The 20,483-nt window shown below is 34.4% G+C and overlaps 1 protein-coding gene across 3 annotated transcripts in view; it reads right to left on the bottom strand.

The window, feature by feature from the left end:
- Nucleotides 1-589: 589 nt before the first annotated feature.
- LOC144981050 (glutamate receptor ionotropic, kainate 3-like) overlaps nt 590-20,483 on the bottom strand; it is a 30,231-nt gene continuing 10,337 nt past the window's right edge. For all 3 annotated transcript variants that reach the window (XM_078929142.1, XM_078929144.1, XM_078929143.1), the window contains exons 2-11: nt 19,774-19,895; nt 17,122-17,163; nt 16,657-16,833; nt 13,994-14,141; nt 11,692-11,895; nt 9,980-10,094; nt 8,644-8,848; nt 6,464-6,669; nt 3,523-3,745; nt 590-937 (exon numbers count right to left, since the gene is read on the bottom strand). In XM_078929142.1, coding sequence (XP_078785268.1) covers nt 854-937; nt 3,523-3,745; nt 6,464-6,669; nt 8,644-8,848; nt 9,980-10,094; nt 11,692-11,895; nt 13,994-14,141; nt 16,657-16,833; nt 17,122-17,163; nt 19,774-19,866 — 1,497 coding nt within the window. In that variant the 5' untranslated portion in view covers nt 19,867-19,895 and the 3' untranslated portion in view covers nt 590-853. The remainder of the gene's footprint in view (nt 938-3,522; nt 3,746-6,463; nt 6,670-8,643; nt 8,849-9,979; nt 10,095-11,691; nt 11,896-13,993; nt 14,142-16,656; nt 16,834-17,121; nt 17,164-19,773; nt 19,896-20,483) is intronic.

A 20,483-nucleotide genomic window follows, 5' to 3' on the forward strand; every position in this document is an offset into this window, starting at 1 on the left:
GTGTCATGCCACTAGACCATATACACCCGCATGTGACCTACTGTTTCAAAAGAGTATTATGTCGATATAGATCAGATGCGAGACGGGAACTTTAAAGTTGAAATGTGAAATTTTAGTGTTTTTCAATTCCAGCAATTATATTATCCACACTTCCCAATAAATCTTAAAAGTCAATTTAATTTTCATACAGTTTACTATGAATTCAACTTTTTGCACCTAAACCAGCTAACAAAATAACGTTTACCAATGTAATGTAATGTATTGTAATGGGAAATTTATATATCGCCATTATCCAGTTAGAATGCTCAATAGCGCTTCACAATGGCAATCACAAAAAATAAGTAAACGAATTAAATAAATATACACATACACATATACACGCACACAAACACATACATACACACACCCACATACACACCCCCCTCCCCACATATATATATATATATATATATATATATGTATATATATACATATATATATACATATCAATATATATATATATATATATATATATCATATATATATATATATATATATATATATTATATTATATATATATATATATATATATATATATATAAACGATTCATTTGATAGGTAGATCTAAATAATTCAGTTTTGAGGGATTTTCGAAAGGTATCAAAGGTCTGACAGTTCCTTGCATAAGTAGTTAATGAGTTCCACACAGCTGGAGCAGAAAAGCAAAAGATCGTTCAGAGAATTATTTAGTTTAGGGATTTTTCTTTCAAATGTTACTGAGTTAGAAGACCTAAGGGTTCAAATATCATTATTATTTGCACGAAAGTTAATACATATTCCATTCACAGCCTTGTGTGGCCTCTTTCCTAAAACGTCATGTCCTGGCTACACTGTCCTGATCATGGAGCACTTGGGCGTCATCGTGTCTCGCAAAAATTTTCAATCTATAATGAATGTTCTGTACAAAAAAATGGATTAAAAAATATACAGTTTTTCTTTAAAAAATTACAAAATGTATTTTATGACAATGATGAAATATTTTTTCTTGTTAAACAATTGTTGAATACTGACGTAGCCCTCTAAACTGATTTACATTGGTATTATTATTATTATTATTATTATTATTATTATTATTATTATTATTATTATTATTATTATTATTATTATTATTAATATTCTTCTTCTTCTTCTTCTTCTTCTTCTTCTTCTTCTTCTTCTTCTTCTTCTTCTTCTTCTTCTTCTTCTTCTTCTTCTTCTTCTTCTTCTTCTTCTTCTTCTTCTTCTTCTTCTTCTTTTCTTCTTCTTCTTCTTCTTCTTCTTCTTCTTCTTCTTCTTCTTCTTCTTCTTCTTCTTCTTCTTCTTCTTCTTCTTTCTTCTTCTTTCTTCTTCTTCTTCTTCTTCTTCTTCTTCTTCTTCTTCTTCTTTCTTCTTCTTCTTCTTCTTCTTCTTCTTCTTCTTCTTCTTCTTCTTCTTCTTCTTCTTCTTCTTCTTCTTCTTCTTCTTCTTCTTCTTCTTCTTCTTCTTCTTCTTCTTCTTCTTCTTCTTCTTCTTCTTCTTCTTCTTCTTCTTCTTCTTCTTCTTCTTCTTCTTCTTCTTCTTCTTCTTCTTCTTCTTCTTCTTCTTCTTCTTCTTCTTCTTCTTCTTCTTCTTCTTCTTCTTCTTCTTCTTCTTCTTCTTCTTCTTCTTCTTCTTCTCTTCTTCTTCTTCTTCTTCTTCTTCTTCTTCTTCTTCTTCTTCTTCTTCTTCTTCTTCTTCTTCTTCTTCTTTCTTCTTCTTCTTCTTCTTCTTCTTCTTCTTTCTTCTTTGTCTTCTTTCATTGTCATTGTCATTGTCATTGTCATTGTCATTGTCATTGTCATTGTCATTGTCATTGTCATTGTCATTGTCATTGTCATTGTCATTGTCATTGTCATTGTCATTGTCATTGTCATTGTCATTGTCATTGTCATTGTCATTGCCATTGCCATTGCCATTGCCATTGCCATTGCCATTGCCATTGCCATTGCCATTGCCATTGCCATTGCCATTGCCATTGCCATTGTCATTGTCATTGTCATTGTCATTGTCATTGTCATTGTCATTATTATTATTATTATTATTATTATTATTATTATTATTATCATAATTATAATCAATAAAAGAAAAGCTCATAAACTTAATCTAAATCTGGTCTCTTTGATTATAAATTCTCAACATTTAACTTGTCACCTGACAGACTTTGGAAACTCAGGTATTTCAAATTTTGACCAGAAAAACTCTTCCTTTAAATATCGATCGATTCAAATGACCCTCATCTTGGCAAAAACTCTCAAACCTGAGACGTCGCGAAGTCCCTAGGTTTGAGAGGTTTTTTTGTTGCCAAAATAAAGGTAATTTAAATCGATCGATATTTATTGAAGGATGAGTTTTCTGGCCAAATTTTGAAATACGCGCTTTACAGAATAAGTGGTAAAAGTGGTTAAATAATCCCGATATATTAACGTATTGAGACAATGGGTTACCCAGAGCTGCCAACTTTAAATTTCAAAAAGTCGTAGTTCCAAGGGAAGAAAAAGACATGCGTCACTATAGATAGCTTTGCAAATAATAATTTTCCTTCACCATTATCCAAAAATGCTCCAAAGTCCTCAATAATATAGGTTCTAAGGAACTAAATGTTCCTTTTAAACAAGATTTATTGAGTCAAAATTGTGTTTGCAGTTCTGTGGACAGAGCCAACATTTTTCGTAGTACTAGGCAGGCCTGGTTAAATATCAGGATGCCTAGAATTGTTGTTGTTGTAGTAGAGCTAGTAGTAGTAGTAGTAGTAGTAGTAGTAGTAGTAGTAGTAGTAGTAGTAGTAGTAGTAATAATAATAGTAGAAGTAGTAGTAGTAGTAGTAGTAGTAGTAGTAGTAGTAGTAGTAGTGGTAGTAGTAGTAGTAGTAGTAGTAGTGGTGGTAGTAGTAGTGGTGGTAGTAGTAGTAGTGTTGGTAGTAGTAGTAGTGGTGGTAGTAGTAGTAGTATTTGTAGTAGTAGTAGTAGTAGTAGTAGTAGTAGTAGTAGTAGTAGTAGTAGTATTTGTAGTAGTAGTAGTAGTAGTAGTAGTAGTAGTAGTAGCAGCAGCGGTAGTAGTAGTAGTAGCAGCGGTAGTAGTAGTAGTAGTAGTAGTAGTAGTAGTAGTAGTAGTAGTAGTAGTAGTAGTAGAAGCAGCAGTAGTAGTAGTAGTTGTAGTCGCAGTAGTAGTAGTTGTAGTCGCAGTAGTAGTAGTAGTAATGGTAGTAGTGGTAGTAGTGGTAGTAGTAGTAATAGTAGTAGTAGTAGTAGTAGTAGTAGTAGTAGTAGTAGTAGTAGTAGTAGCAGCAGCTGCAGTAGTAGTAGTAGTAGTAGTGGTAGTAGTAGTAGTAGTAGTAGTAGTAGTAGTAGTAGTAGTAGTAGTAGCAGCAGCTGCAGTAGTAGTAGCAGCAGCTGTAGTAGTAGTAATAGTAGTAGTAGTAGTAGTAGTAGTAGTAGTAGTAGTAGTAGTAGTAGTAGTAGTAGTAGTGGTAGACCACAATTTACATACCCCCTTGCGTCTTCCGTAGACAATCTCTGCAATCAGCACTATGGTGGCGAGGAGGAATCCAACAAGGAGTACGAGGAACGCCCCGGAGAACCGGCTGATTGTGATGCTGTTGGGAGACAAGAGGCCGGGTTCTTCCCCGTCAAACTTGTCTAAGTACGCGGTGTCAGTAGCGTATGTTCTGGACGTCAAATGACAGCCTCCCCAGAACCATTTGTCCCTCAAACTGAAAAAGAATTGGGATTGGGAAATATAAAGGGGTATTGGCTATAATATTATTTAGCTTAAAATAACATAATCGATCCCTCCCGTTCGTCTTCTTCTTCTTCTTCTTCTTCTTCTTCTTCTTCTTCTTCTTCTTCTTCTTCTTCTTCTTCTTCTTCTTCTTCTTCTTCTTCTTCTTCTTCTTCTTCTTCTTCTTCTTCTTCTTCTTTCTTCTTCTTCTTCTTCTTCTTTTCTTTCTTTTCTTCTTCTTTCTTCTTCTTCTTCTTCTTCTTCTTCTTCTTCTTCTTCTTCTTCTTCTTCTTCTTCTTCTTCTTCTTCTTCTTCTTTTCTTCTTCTTCTTCTTCTTCTTTTCTTCTTCTTCTTCTTCTTCTTCTTCTTCTTCTTCTTCTTCTTCTTCTTCTTCTTCTTCTTCTTCTTCTTCTTCTTCTTCTTCTTCTTCTTCTTCTTCTTCTTCTTCTTCTTCTTCTTCTTCTTCTTCTTCTTCTTCTTCTTCTTCTTCTTCTTCTTCTTCTTCTTCTTCTTCTTCTTCTTCTTCTTCTTCTTCTTCTTCTTCTTCTTCTTCTTCTTCTTCTTCTCTTCTTCTTTCTTCTTCTTCTTCTTCTTCTTTCTTCTTCTTCTTCTTCTTCTTCTTCTTCTTCTTCTTTTCTTCTTCTTCTTCTTCTTCTTCTTCTTCTTCTTCTTCTTCTTCTTTCTTCTTCTTCTTCTTCTTCTTCTTTCTTCTTCTTCTTCTTCTTCTTCTTCTTCTTCTTCTTCTTCTTCTTTCTTCTTCTTCTTCTTCTTTCTTCTCTTCTTCTTCTTCTTCTTCTTCTTCTTCTTCTTCTTCTCTTCTTCTTCTTCTTCTTCTTCTTCTTCTTCTCTTCTTCTTCTTCTTCTTCTTCTTCTTCTTCTTCTTCTTCTTCTTCTTCTTCTTCTTCTTCTTCTTCTTCTTCTTCTTCTTCTTCTTCTTCTTCTTCTTCTTCTTCTTCTTCTTCTTCTTCTTCTTCTTTTCTTCTTCTTCTTCTTCTTCTTCTTCTTCTTCTTCTTCTTCTTCTTCTTCTTCTTCTTCTCTCTTCTTCTTCTTCTTCTACTTCTTCTTCTTCTCTTCTTCTTCTTCTTCTTCTATACTACTACTACTACTACTACTACTACTTCTTTCTTCTTCTCTCTACACTACTACTAACTACTAATGCTACTACATACTGCTTCTTCTTCCCCTACTACTAATGAAGCCTCAACGCTGCCCTTTGGTGTGGTTTACAATTTGCATTATGACGTAACCATTATAATGAAGGGAGAACAAAAAAAAAAAAAAAAACCCACAAAAAAACAAACAAACTAACAAACAAACAAAAGTTAAACAATAAAAAAAAAGGAATTAATCGGGATTTTTGTTTGTTTTTTATTTTACGGCGCTTGCGACACATTTAGGTCATATCAGCGCCAGTAGAAAGAAGAAAATGGAATAGTCAAAATATTTTAGATTTGCAATCAAAGCACCAAAAAAATAAGTAAGGCAAAGGAGAATTGGTTCATATAGGGAATAAAATGTAGATTCAAAGAACATATTATCAATGTACTTAGTTTGATATCACCTTAAAGTCTCATTCAGACATCAGCACAGGATCCCACTAAGAGGAACACACTTAAATGTTTATAGAATGCATAACTAACAATAACAGAGTGATAATTTATAAGTAAAAAAATATCATCTCCCAAAACTATAACTACATATTTGACTGCTTCCCTCACAGTCAAGGACTCCAGCCAGGGTTGGTAAAAACTATGTAATCCCATTCAAAGACAAGACAGAAAGCAACTCAGAAAACAGATATGAGGGGATCGAAGACACAGCGTGACCTCCTGCCCACCATGGAAGGTCAAAGGACACCGTCGAGTAATCGGATTGTCACAAGTTTGGCAACAACCATCTTAACTATAAGTGGAATCGGTACTGCCGATTACCGAAATCTATCGAAATCCACCGAAACTGACATAAGCTATGGGAGACGGGCAGCAGTAGGAAGTGAACCAGAGACTCCGGGAAGTGGGCCCTTCTTACTTACAAGACCTCGTCGAAGGCTATACTATATCCCTCGTGTTTTTAGATCATCAGAATATCTTGTAATGAAAGAAATAATATACTGCATTAGTACTTTTCACCAAGCCTTTATCTATACAGCTCCACGCCTGTGTAACGCTCTCAATTTTAGAGCAAAATCTGCGCCTAGTGTTCTAACATTTATGAATCATCATAAATCTGAATTATTTTACAGATCATTTTATGATGGATGTGCATTGATTTTGAAAGTCTTTTTATCTTCTTATATGTATATATGCGACTATGTGGTCTAGTGGTATGACACTCGCTTCCGGATCGGAAAGTCCTGGGTTCGAGCCTCGCTCAGCGCATAGTTGAGTCCTTGGAGAAGGATCTTTACTCACATTCTCTCACCGTACTCAGGTATAAAATGAGTACCTGACCGTTAACAGCGTTGTCTCTGTCCGAAAAAAATTGTAATATCGCCAAACAGGCGTCATGTCCCGTCCTACATGTTAAATGTTGCTGTTGACCAGGGTCCCTTGTAAAGCGCTTTGAGCATGTTTAGTAGATATTGCTCTCTATAGAAGCTCAATTTTAATGTTTTTAAATACATATGTGTTGGCGTTATATTTGTTTGCGCTGCAGAGTACTTTTTAGTGGATGGTTCATATACCTTGTTATTGTTATTGTTATACTTACAGTTCCATCTTGCCAGTCTCTCGCATATCAAGGATGAATTGATTCAAATCGTCACAAACAGTCGATCCTTTCCGGCAGGCAAACGCTATGGTGTCATCCCCGACGGGTTCTCCAATGATCATTTTGTCACATGGCTCCTGACTTGCCAAGTACGTGGCCAGTGACTCGTCCATGAATATGGCATATTCCCCATTACCCTCTTCTAGCTGAAACAAATATGAAATAACATGGCTATAGACAATGACGGACATTATAAGAGAGAACATTCAAAACTACCTTAGCTGGGTTTTTTTTTTCTTCAAATTTTTGAGTTAATTAGTTTGAAAAGAAGGAAAGAAGATGGGTTACTGTTGTTTTTACAGTAGTCCTGTAAAGCCATTGGGTCTATGAAGGGGAGATTATTCATTTCTTTATAACGTTAAACGGACAATAGCAATTGGTCGCTACCAATAGGATAGGACACTGGTCTATGTCAATCGTCGTTTCCGACAGACTCAGCTTCCCAATCCAATCCTCTGGTGGACAGGAGATGGAGGGGTGGGGGGGGGGGGCGGGGCAGACAAACATTTCGGCTTCACACCGCCCGGATCGATCCCCTTTCCTTTGCGCTAAAATGTTGAAAATTTTAATGATTTCATTAATAGGGAATGAGATTAGCGGAAGAGTAGCGTCCCTTGATTGGACGTCACCGTCGAAGAAGTTATGAGAGAGAGAACGTCATTATGGTTCGCGCATGCGTCTCTCGTCCTCGCTTCCTGTGAAACCGCGCGGTTAGTTAAATAGTTTCTCAGCGATCTTTAAGTTGCCTTTCTCTCTGTGAGGTGACGTCCAATCAAGGGACGCTACTCTTCCGCTAATCTCATTCCCTATATATTAACCTTTACAGATATATGGAGAATAAAACATTTAAAAAAAAAAAGAAAAAAAATTAAATAAAAAGGCGTCAGTAGCCCAATGGTGCATCGTCTTGTAACAAAAGGCAAGCAATGCTCAGTGTAGTTAATGACCGGTTGGGCGAAGGGTGATCAGAAAACTCGGTTCCTTGCGTTATGTCCTTAGATAAAGCATTTTTAGACACGTTATAATTACTAAGGGGGTGGGGGGGGGCGAAGTAGCCGAATGGTTAAGGAATTGCACTGTGACCCGGAAGGTCCTTGGTTCGAACCCCGCTTCAGGCATTTTCTCTTATTTGCCTTGGGCAAGATTATTAACCCCCAGTTTGCTCACTTGGACATCATGGGTGATTCATGTTGACATCAGACATCTTGTTTGATGAATTATCTATATTCCTTCGTGAAATGTCTAGGCGGCGATATATTATGTTGTCGTGGCGGAAGGGCATAATTTTAAAAAAATAATATATAATACATATGTTTTCAAGAGGACATGGCTATAGACAATGACGGACATTATAAGAGCGAACATTCAAAACTACCTTAGATGGTATTCAATGTCTGAAATGGACATTTATTTGCTTCAATATGCCCATCTCTTCCGATTCAAAAACTCTAAAGATACCTAAAACTCGACTTAAAGCCGGGGAGAATAACTTTGCTTAGTCCGGCCTTAGAATTTGGAAAAAATTGCCTTTAGAAATAAGAGAATCAACAGCCCTAGAAACATTAAAAAGAAACTGAAAACATCTTTTTCGGTCATGTTTCGGTGAGCTGCTACTCCAATGAATTATTTTTTAAATCATTTTTGTTGTGACTGTGTGTGTGTGTCTGTGTGTGTGTGTGTCTGTGTGTGTGTCTGTGTGTGTGTGTGTGTGTGCGTGCAAGTGTTTGTGAGTGGAATCGTGCTGTGCATGGGTGTATTGATATTTTTGATGTATTATGTACATGTCATTGTAACGCGCCCAGAGCCTGCATTGTGTTGCGGGAAAAGCTGCGCTTAACAAATGTGCACTATTGTTATTATTATTATTATTATTATTATCATCATCATCATCATCATCATTATTATTATTATTATTATTATTATTATTATTATTATTATTATTATTATTATTATTATTATTATTATTATTATCATCATCATCATCATCATCATTATAATTATTATTATCATCAAATCAAACAGTATGAAGTGCACTTAACATCGTAAATCTATGAAAATGCGGCATGTTACAACTGTTCATATTTACATATTCATCAATAATTTTATGGCCACAAACTTACAAGTTTAAGCGCCTCTGTCATGGAATCTACCATAACGCCGTCCCAGTTATCCTTCCAATAGTCAGCGACCAACCTCTCAAAATGCCCAGGATGTCCGGCCATATACTTATAGGTGGGGCTCTCTTTGATGCCCAGAACTTTCACGTCACTACCAACTACATCATCTATCGACATGAAGGGCAGTGAGCCTTTCTTGGGATTGGATCTATCAATGAGCAAGTAGTATAATTTAAGTATAAAGAAAACGTGTAGATACACATATTCAGTTTGAGACAGTTTCTAAGTTGTAAAGAAATCTATGAAGAACAATAATAAAGACTAGAAAATTGAAATATGTTGGACACAGTGCAATGCCACCATTCCATTAATTCCAAATTGCCTGCTTTGTAACCCTTACAGTGGCAGTCCAGTCCAGGCTTTGATGTCCTCCATCCATGATCTATTTATTTATCTATCTATCGATCTCTATCTATATATCTATCTCTATCTATCTATCTATCTATCTATCTATCTATCTATCTATCTCTTTCTCTTACTCTCTCTCTCTCTATCTCTCTCTATCTATCTCTTTCTCCTCCCCCCTCTCTCTCTCTCTCTCTCTCTCTCTCTCTCTCGTTTTCCAGTCTCTTTCCCTTCAAGAGAGAGACAGAGAGAGAGAGAGAGAGAGGGGGGGGGAAAGAGAAAGAGATAGATAGATAGATAGAGAGAGAGGAAGAGAAAGAGATAGATATATAGACATATAGAGAGAGATGGACAGATATATAGATAGAGTGTGTTTGTGTGTGTGTGAGAGAGAGAGATAGATAGATAGAGAGAGATAGAGATAGACCGATAGAGAGAGAGAGAGAGAGAGAGAGAGAGAGAGAGAGAGAAGGCGAACAACAAGATCGTGGATGGAGGATATCAAAGCCTGGGCTGGACTGCCAGTGGATGGAAGAGTTACCAAGAAGGCAAGGGGAGGCAAGAATGGCGCATTATTTTCAGTCAGCCTCTGTACGTAAGAGGACACCGATATAGATAGATAGATGGATAGATAGATAGATAGATAGATAGATAGATAGATAGATAGATAGATAGATAGATAGATAGATAGATAGATAGATATTATACTTATTATATTTTATCATCCCACCTTTTAAAAAAAAGAGGTTGTCGCCAACAATTTATTTCTGCCGTCCCCGAAGAAGCCCAATATTGTAATAATATAGCCTAACAGGCGTCAGGTCTCACTCGTTCTACATGTTATGTAGACCCCTTGTAAAGCGCTTTGAACACGTGTAGTGGAAATTGCGCTGTATAAAATCTCAAGTTTTTAATAAATTAATTGAATGCTTACTTGAATAAAATGACGACAAGGCATGCCACGTAGGCTCCGACTGTCATCATAGAGAAAAGCCACCAGAATCCGGTCAGAATACGGCCAGATGTTGATGATGGCATCAAGCTGTAGTCTGAGGAAATAGAAGATTATACATATTATTGCGGCCTCACTCACTCATTCACTATCCAGCGTCGTCCTCATTGATGTTGGCTGCCCGCACTCTGTGATGACAAAAGTCCGCCCATTCTCTTCGTCTGTTGAGGGTATCGTATAATTCTCTTCCATTCATCTCTGTCCATTCTAGGATTTAAAAAATATATATAACTAGGCCTCGGTCTTCCCCTTCTACATCTTTCATCAGCGTGCATGGGTTTCGGCATACATGACCGAAAAAAACTGAGTTTTCTCCTTTTGATTACATTTAGACGTCTAATACCACTGGCATGACTTCCAGCTCTTCCAGTATGCTTTTATTTGCGTCTACAGAAATAAAAACGTCCTACCATAGATCAAGAGGATTCAGTCATCTCTTTGAATGGCACAAAGACAACGAATGGCATTTTGATCAGAATAAGGAAGATGGGATTTTTGGCCTTTTTTACAGAAAGAAAGGTACATGGAAAAAGCAGTGCTAACAGTAATCAAAAAATGGGGAAGATGTATATACATTCAAGGAATGGCGTATGTGAGAAGCCTAAAAAGATTGATTGTGAATTTCTTGGAGTGGGTCACTGACAGAAGGGCCAAGTGACGTGATCGCAGAGATGTATACAGAAGACCTCACCTCACCTTAACCCCATAGGAAAATCGTCACATTTGCTACGATGCAGTCAACATTTTTGTCATTCAAATTTCTTTTGTACACCATAATATTTGAACAAAAATGTTTGTTATAGTTAAAGTATCTATATTAACACTGTGTTGACGAGCTCGTTTAGGAGAAAAATATGTAGCTATAGCAAGAACTAACAGATTTTGTGTTTGAGTGAAATAAATCTATTTTTGTATAGGTTGAATTTGAAGTTTTTGAGAAAATCCGGAAAATGGCCGGTAATGAGAGAAATAATCTCTTGTCCACGATGATCAGACATCAGAGCTGATCTTGCAGATAATTTTTGCCATTCATCTCTGTCTTGTGCTTTGCAGAGAGTGGGATACGATCAATTAACCTAGTACTGGGTGTTTTGTGCAACAAAACTGAAGGTATTCAGAAGAATAATTCTATCAATGGTTATATATGGCTTTGAAAGCTGGACGCTGTTAGCTGAGTCAACGAATAGGCTACATGCCTTTGAGAAGTAATATCAAAGAAAACTCCTCGATATTCTCTGGAAAGACCACAAGACGAATAAATCTGTGCTGTCAAAAGCCAACTGAAAATCAAGAACAAAACACATGATGCCTTTGAGTCGCTCTTTCGCTTTCTTTTCGACAGAAGCAACGCTGTTACTAACCAGATACTTATTTTGCACCTGAGTATGGTGGGAGATTCTGAGTGAAGAGCCTTTTAGAATAATCCCATTTTGCGCTGCCCACAACGGGACTCGAATCAAGCAATTTTAGGTCATAAGTTGCATGGCATACCACAGGATCACAAAGAAGAAGACGAAGAAGAAGAATAAGAATAAGAAGAAGAATAAGAATAAGAAGAAGAAGAAGAAGAAGAAGAAGAAGAAGAAGAAGAAGAAGAAGAAGAAGAAGAAGAAGAAGTCAAAAATGGGACTTACTCCTGCCGGTTAGAGATCCGATCAAAAACATCAAACTCCTTCCCCAAGACATCGTCGCCAACGCCGTATCTGACCTTTGCCCATCTGTGTCGCCTTGTTCATATGGATTGAAGCGCCGAATGATGTAAAAGGCTGAGGTGGCGAGGAGACACATTAGAAAGAGGAGACTCCAAACACCAGGGCTGAAAGGCTTCAGCAGGGTCGCTGAAAAAACAACAACATGACGGTCAAAATTCATTTAACTTTCTCCTTACCAACTACAAGAAAATCGTCACATTCGTTACGATGCAACCAACAACTTTCTCATCTGATTAATCCTGTTTCTCATAAACTTTGAAGAAAATTTGTTTATTATAGCCATAAAACTTGAACTTGCGTTGTAGAGTTCATTTTGCTGAACAATATTATGCATAGAATGTACTTGTTAATCTTCTGTTGGAGTAAGAATAATCTATTTTTGTGTTGGGCGGATGTGACGTTTTGGGGGAAAGTTCTGAAACTGACCGGTAAGGAGAGAGTTAAATAAGTGGGTGGCTGAGTAATGATTCAGAAATGATGTGGTGTACATATATGCAGGTCTGACATCCGAACGCTATAGGGAATGAGATTAGCGGAAGAGTAGCGTCCCTTGATTGGACGTCACCCATAGTCTGTGACGTCACCGGCGGAAAAGTTATTAGAGAGAGAACGTCATGTTGGTTGTGCGCATGTCTCTCTAATAACTTTTCCGCCGGTGATGTCACAGACTATGGGTGACGTCCATTCAAGGGACGCTACTCTTCCGCCAATCTTATTCCCTATTATGTTATTATGGGCCTAGCTTAACATTGTTGTACTGAACAAAAATTTTGCGTCATTTTTTTTTTTTTTTGAGATTTCAATTACAACAATGAGCCCATAATAAAGTTGGTTATCAGACCTGCAAATATGTGCACATCGTTCAGGATGAATGCATGTAAATATTTTGGTTATATCACATGATTTATGGTGTTGGGCACTTAATGATGTTAGGATGCCCAAACTTGCTTTGATAAGCTGCGAAGAAAAAGACACAATATATATAATACATACTCGAGACACATGATTTATATTAGAACCGCCGCTGTCACCAACAAACGAATGGCTTTTTGAATTATAGTTCTCTAAATCAAACCAGAATTTTCTGATAACTAGACACATAAAGAGATCTCTCATACCTCCATAATTCACTCAACCTCCCCTCCTCTCTATCTTTCTCTCAATCTATCTATCTATCTATCTATCTATCTATCTATCTATCTATCTATCTATCTATCTATCTATATATATATATATATATATATATATATATATCCCAATACCGATAATAATAATAATAACAACGACAACAACAATAATAATAATAATAATAATAATAATAATAATAATAATAATAATAATAATAATAATAATAATAAATAATAATAATAATAATGATAATAATAATAATAAATAAAAATAATAACAATAATAATAATAATAATAATAATAATAATAATAATAATAATAATAATAATAATAATAATAATAATAATAATAATAATAATATAATAATAATAATAATAATAATAATAATAATAATAATAATAATAATAATAATAATAATGTAAAAATAATAATAAATAATATAATAATATATAATAATAATAATAATATAATATAATAATAATAATAATAATAATAATAATAATAATAATAATAATAATAAAAATAATAATAATAAATAATAATAATAATAATAATAATAATAATAATAATAATAATAATAATAATAATAATAATAATAATAATAATAATAATAATAATAATAATAATAATAAATTATGTCCTGATGAAAATGTTCCATTTATAAATATTATCAAATATCAAATATCATAATATAATAATACCAAAGTAATACTAAGTTGCTAGAAGATGTGTACTAAAAATAAAAGTAACAAAAATGAATATAACAGCTTCTAAAAAGAAAAAAAAAACCACCAAACACGGACAGTTTCGGGCCGTTCTTCAGCCAACAACAAAACTCAATCTGTTTTTCTTAGTACAGTCCACTCCGGCCTAATCGGTTAATCGCAATATTTTCGCTGATCCCAAGGTGTCGCGACTATCCGAGGTGGACTGTAATACAGTAATTTATGATTAAAATGTTTTTTTGTTTGTTTGTTTTTTTTTGTCGTTGGCTGAAGAAGGATTTTGAGTCTGAAACGTTCAGTGTTTGGTATTTTGTCCTTTTATTATTTTTTTTTTGACAATGTTGTATTCATTGTTCTAATATAATACCAACCCAATTTATCCGTTTGTATTTTCCACATCATGTCTGATGGTGTTTTGTAGAGGAGAAGATAACCACTGTACATCACTGGTTGAGTGAAAACGACAGCTTTGGCCCGTTGAGAGCGGATAGAGAACGGTGCTACTGCTAGGTCGTATTTCTGTAAAGAAATAGAAATCAAACAAAAATGCGATTAATCGTCTCAAAACGGTAATAATAATAATAATAATAATAATAATAATAATAATAACAATAATAATAATAATAATAATAATAATAATAATAATAATAATAAAGACAATAATAATAATAATAATAACAATAATAATAATAATAATAATAATAATAATAATGATAATAATGATAATAATGATAATAATAATAATAATAATAATAATAATAATAATAATAATAATAATAATAATAATAATAATAATAAATAATAATAATTTTATTGGTGTGAAATTATGTGTAAAAGGCAGCTGATTGGTAATCAAAAATAATCTTTTGGTGCCCATGAATACAAATCCAACGTTTTTAGTTTTGGGTCTAATTGTCATTCAAGCAGAAGGAGAAAGATACAAATTATGGTGAATCGAAGTACTAAAACCTAGGGATACGCATTCTTTACTTATTTGTATTTATTAAACCCGTTATATTTTTATTGTGCGATAATAGGGAATGAGATTATCGGAAGAGTAGCGTCCCTTGATTGGACGTCTCCTTACAGAGAGAACGTCAAAATGGTTTTGCGCATGCGTCTCCATCGTCCTCGCTTTCGGTGAAGTGTCTCATGCCGCTTTCACCGGAAGCAAGGACGAGAGAGGCATGCGCACAACCAACATGACGTTCTCTCTCTAATAACTTTTCCGCCGGTGACGTCCAATCAAGGGACGCTACTCTTCCGCTAATCTCATTCATTATACATGCTCGCAAGCCCGTTGTGTTATTGGGCACGATAAAAATGTTTAATAAATACAAAGAGATGAAAGAATTGTATATTATTGCTGGGATATAGTGAATATCATATCATTATCTATAATACAATCTAGATCTATCGTCATTACTATAACCACACCATATCTTTTACTACGTTATAATTATTTACGTTAAGTATCGTTCATTAACATTAAGCTTTCAATAAAAGTTCGTTTTTGTTTGATTATATTTTTCATCAACAAGACAAATTTTAACATTTTGGTCAATAATTTATGTTTTTCATATCTCGATCGATTAACGCAATAATCACCAACTTAGCAAGCATTCTTAAGTCTAAGACTTCTTTATAGTTTCAGTTTTAGGAACATTTTGACAAGTTGTGGATTTTGTTTGTCAGTAAAATATGAAGTAAACATTTCTGGCCAAAATAAAGAAAAGCGCTTTATTAGTGTACTGTAGATTGGCCTTGAGCTTTTTTATATAGAGCGCATTATCCACTAAACGTGCTCAAAGCGCTTTACATATGGTTCCTGATCAAGATAATACCCTATCATAATCATAAAGGGTTAAAAAGAAAGGTAAAAAAGACCTATAAATTCCGTGTCGTTTTTTGAAAATATAAATATATAATAGTTAAAACAAACAAACAAAAACGATCAATCTGTTGCATGAACATAGTAAGTATACTGTATAGATAGTATGCACTTGGCTAAGAAGCTCATAACATTGCCATCCGGAAGTATAACGGACCAACACACAAAACTGTGTGTATCCATGAACGTTTATAGTCAGGTAAATACAGTTCAGTGAGCATTACTCATAAACGCGGATGGCAAAAAAACAATAACAAAGTCCTGATTGACGTCATCTTCGAACTATCTATATACAGACAAAAAGGTCAAATTAGTGCATTCATGATTTTTTACGACAGACTTGTTGATAAGTAGATTTCTGGAAAACAAATTTTATTCATCGTAAACGTACATCAAGGCATGGAGTTCCTTATCAACTGAATTTTTGAAAACATGAACAATCCGGTGTTCTTTTTAAACCTACCCCATTAACTCTTTCCTTACCAACTATAGGGAAATCGTCACATTGCTTACGATACAACCAACATTTTTTTTATTCAAGTGTCTTTGGCACATCATAAAATTTAAAGAAATTGAACAGCAGTGTTGTAGAGCATGTTTTTGCTAAAGAAATTATGTGTCGCAAGAACTTATTGCTATAGGGAATGAGATTAGCGGAAGAGTAGCGTCCCTTGATTGGACGTCACAGCGGAAAAGTTATTAGTTATGCTGGTTGTGCGCATGCGTCTCTCGTCCTCGCTTCCGGTGAAAGCGGCTTGAGACACATGCGCAAAACCAAATTGACGTTCTCTTTGTAAGGTGATGTCCAATCAAGGGACGCCACTCTTCTGCTAATCTCATTCCCTATTGTGTGTGGGTGATAAATAATCTATTTTTGTGTTAGTTGGGTGTGAAGTTTTGGGGAAAATCCTGAAAATGACTGGTAAGGAGAGAGTTAACCAAATCTCATTCATCGTAAACGTACATCAGGGCATGGTGTTCCATATCGACCGAATTTTTGAATACATGAACATTCAGGTGTTTTTTTTTAAACCTATCCCATTAGCCAAATCTCATACATCGTAAACGTACATAAAGGCCTGGAGTTCCTTATCAACTGAATTTTTGAATACATGAACATTCAGGTGTTTTTTTTAAACCTACCCCATTTGCCAGATCCCCAATAGCTCCATTGAAGGTCCCAGACTCTTCCTCCCAACCGTAAGTAGTGTGCATCGGGGTGTCAATGTGATTGATGGTGATTCCTGCCTCGCGAAGGATGTCGATCATCATACCCGTGTATACTCCCGTCTTGGGATCCTTCATTACAAAAGGTGGTTCCTGAGGAGAGAGAACAATTTTTTTTTCAATTCTGACCGAATTTGTGTCTGTGAAAAATTAAACTCTCTTTTCAATTAAACAACATTGTTTTTGTTTATTCATCTTAACAACGCCACTACCACATTATTTCATGCGTCTGTAGTGTTTCATTCATCCTGTTTTGTTGATAAAACCCGAAACGTCCATTTTATCTGTTTTCGTATATTAAATAGAAGCTTACATTCAATTTCACATTGTTATTTATAGTTGGTAATTAAGGAGAGGTACGATATAGAATATGATACATACCAGAATGGTGACAATATTCAGAGCTTTAGATGTTTTGTTGAGCTGTATGGAATGGGGAAAAAATAGAAGAGATTGATTTAGGATTAAAGATAAAGAGAGAATGATCAAACTGTAAGACTGAGGGAATTTTAAAGATATAATTCAAATGACAAAGCTTTGTGTTGTGATGATAGATATCTCACAATTAAATGATTCTTGGGTTTACAATATCCAACGGGGTTCTTTCTTTCCTCTCCAATCTACAAGTTATTTACCCTTGTGCGGCTATGTGGTCTTGTTGTATGACACTCGCTTTCAGATCGAAAGGTCCTGGATTCGAGCCTCGCTCGTCTCATAGTTGAGTCCTTGGAAAAGGCTCTTTGCTCACTTTCTCTCACCTTAATCAGGTGTAAAATGAGTACCTGGCCGTTAACAGCGTTGTCTCTGTCCGAAAAAAATTGTAATATCGCCCAACAGGCGTTCTGTCCCGTCCTAAATGTTAAGTGTTGCTGTTGGCCAGGGACCTCTTGTAAACGCTTTGAGCACTTTTAGTGGATATTGCAATATATAAAAGCTCATTTTTTACACTCTGGTTCAAGGTAATGTGGATGAAAGCGTTTTATAAAAGGAGTCCCTCCGAACATTTAGGTACATAGAGACGAATTTTGTACAAGTTGGTATAAGACAATAGCTTTCTACTATTTTGATGGAACACTAATCTATTGCAAAGTACTTTCCGCCAGATCTAACATCTTAATGGCTGAAAAGATTCGTCTCTATCTAGGTATATTTCCACAATACTGTAGAATGATATTTGAAATAGACGAGTGCTTGTTCGTAATAACTTTATTTCTCCCTAAATGTTGCGAGTTTTTCACTAGTAATACAAAATTAGGTAAAACTTAGACGTCTAATTATGAAATCAATAATTCTACTAGGTTTAACTCTCTCCTCACCAGTCATTTTCAGGTTTTTCCCAAAACTTCATACCCAACCAACACAAAAATAGATTTTTTATTACTCAAACAAAATAGCAGTAAGTTCTTGCGATAAATAAGTTCTTTAGCAAAATATGCTCGACAACACACAGTTCATTTTCTTTAAATTTTATGATGTACATGAGAAATTTGAATAGAACAATGTTGATTGTATCGTAATGAATGTGACGAATTTCATATAGTTGGTAAGGAGAGGGTTAACTGAAAAGGTAAAGGTCTGAAAAGTGTGATTGAAACTTAGAAATATAGAAGGAATAGAGGTGATTTAAATCGATTATATAAATTAGTTTAAGGTCTTGATAACATAAAACAATGATTATCTTTGATTGATATACATTCAATCTTGGAGACGAATTCAAAATATCAACTTCAAGGTACGCTATTGTCAGCTAACCACGTCGTTGCGTATGCGCGCAAATCGTATGTAATGGAGTTCACCCGTCAATATCTTGTAATAGGGAAGAGTTGGATATATTATCGTTCGGGACATCCTGAGTTACAGAAAGGCATGTGCCCGCTGGATCCAGAGAAGGCTCACACAAACGCATGATCACATTGATAGAGGAATTTTTCTTGAAGTCTTAGATCACTTCCAACGGGGGGTAACTTTTGGCAGTGATGGCGAGTCGCATCGTTGTCATCGTTAACTTATAGCCTGACACTGGCCAAAAAAAATGACGTCAAATGACAAGTCTTTGGCCGCAAAAGAAAACAAATCGAGAGTTGTATTCAAAAGTTCAACCAGTGGGAGCACATGTTTCCTTGAGCACTACTAACAACAACTCACTAGACGCTGCACAAACCTACATAACGACGTCAAACTATAGGTCCTAGAGGGATCTAGTGTCAGGCTATAATATATTATGTTAACGATGGCTACGGTCGCATGCGGAGTGACTTGATGGTGTCGCAGTTTGGACTTGAATTCCTCTAAAATAATAATAATAATAATAATAATAATAATAATAATAATAATAATAATAATAATAATAATAATAATAATAATAATAATAATAATAATAATAATAATAATAATAATGATAATAATAATAATAATAATAATAATAATAATAATAATAATAATAATAATAATAATAATAATAATAATAATAATAATAATAATAATAATAATAATAATAATAATAATAATACTTTATTGCATCCCAAAAAGGAAATTTTTTCTACAGACGTGTTATAATTTACACAATAAGAGAAAAATACAATGGAAATAGGATGTATATATAAAAAGGACCAGCTCCACAACCAGAGCCGCGTTTTATAATATGAATAATTTCAACACTGTAAGATTGTTAAAACTGTCACTATAAATTGAAAATTGAAAAGATTGCAAAACAGATAAATTAATAAATTAATATTTACATTATTTGAAAGTAAAAATTCGAAATAATTATATAAAATGATTATTGCTTGTTATAAAGCCTAATACTGGACGGCAGAAAAGATTTTTTGTTTTTGGATGCAATGCAATAATTGTTGCATCGCTGGCGCTCTTTGTCTCTGGGAACGGCGACTATGCTGAAGTTTAAAATAATAAACGGAAAGGACATGACATGAACTAAGATTTTGTTTTAATACCTTTGTCAATAGATATCTATTATAGTTTTGAAAATACAAACGTTTCGTCTACCCTTGTATAATGATATGAACACATTACCATTCCATGGACACTGCTTATTTTCAGTAAGAGGAGAAGTCCAAAAATTGCCACTTCAGTAATAGGAAATGCTCTTTTTCTGTTTAAATTCATCTCGGAAATTTAAAATCTGCAGAAAAAGACTAAAAATAAGGAATAATGAATACATTATCATATATAACATACTGTCATTTCAAAGGTGAAAGAAGGAAATCGTTTAGTCAAATTTTGACATAAACAATATCTAATAACGATTATAATGATTATGATGCTGATGATGATGATGATGATGATGATGATGATGATGATGATGATGATGATGATGATAATAATGATAATAATAATAATAATAATTATAATAATAATAATAATAATAATAATAATAATAATAATAATAATAATAATAATAATAATAATAATAATAATAATAATAATCAAAGAACAGCCACTAATAATTTGATTTTATATTAATGATCAATACCTTGCCTCGGCGCATGCAGCTGTTTTTTTTTTCTTTGTCTTAATTTTATTCTTGCAAGCAGAGAGATGATCAGTCCTTACTATCCTCTATTTGAAGGTTGTAGGCGGTCAATCTCAATGCATGCGGACAATTATTAAGGGGGAAAAACTTTAGCTTTTATTTTCGCTATATCCAGTAAACATGCTCTTATCGCTTTACAAGAGGTCTCTAGCCAACAACAACCCTTAACCTGTAGGACGAGACATGACGC

This window comes from Berghia stephanieae, chromosome 10, assembly GCF_034508935.2.
Source record: "Berghia stephanieae isolate SIO BIC M18660-M18661 chromosome 10, UCSD_Bste_1.3, whole genome shotgun sequence".
Taxonomy (NCBI): domain Eukaryota; kingdom Metazoa; phylum Mollusca; class Gastropoda; order Nudibranchia; family Aeolidiidae; genus Berghia; species Berghia stephanieae.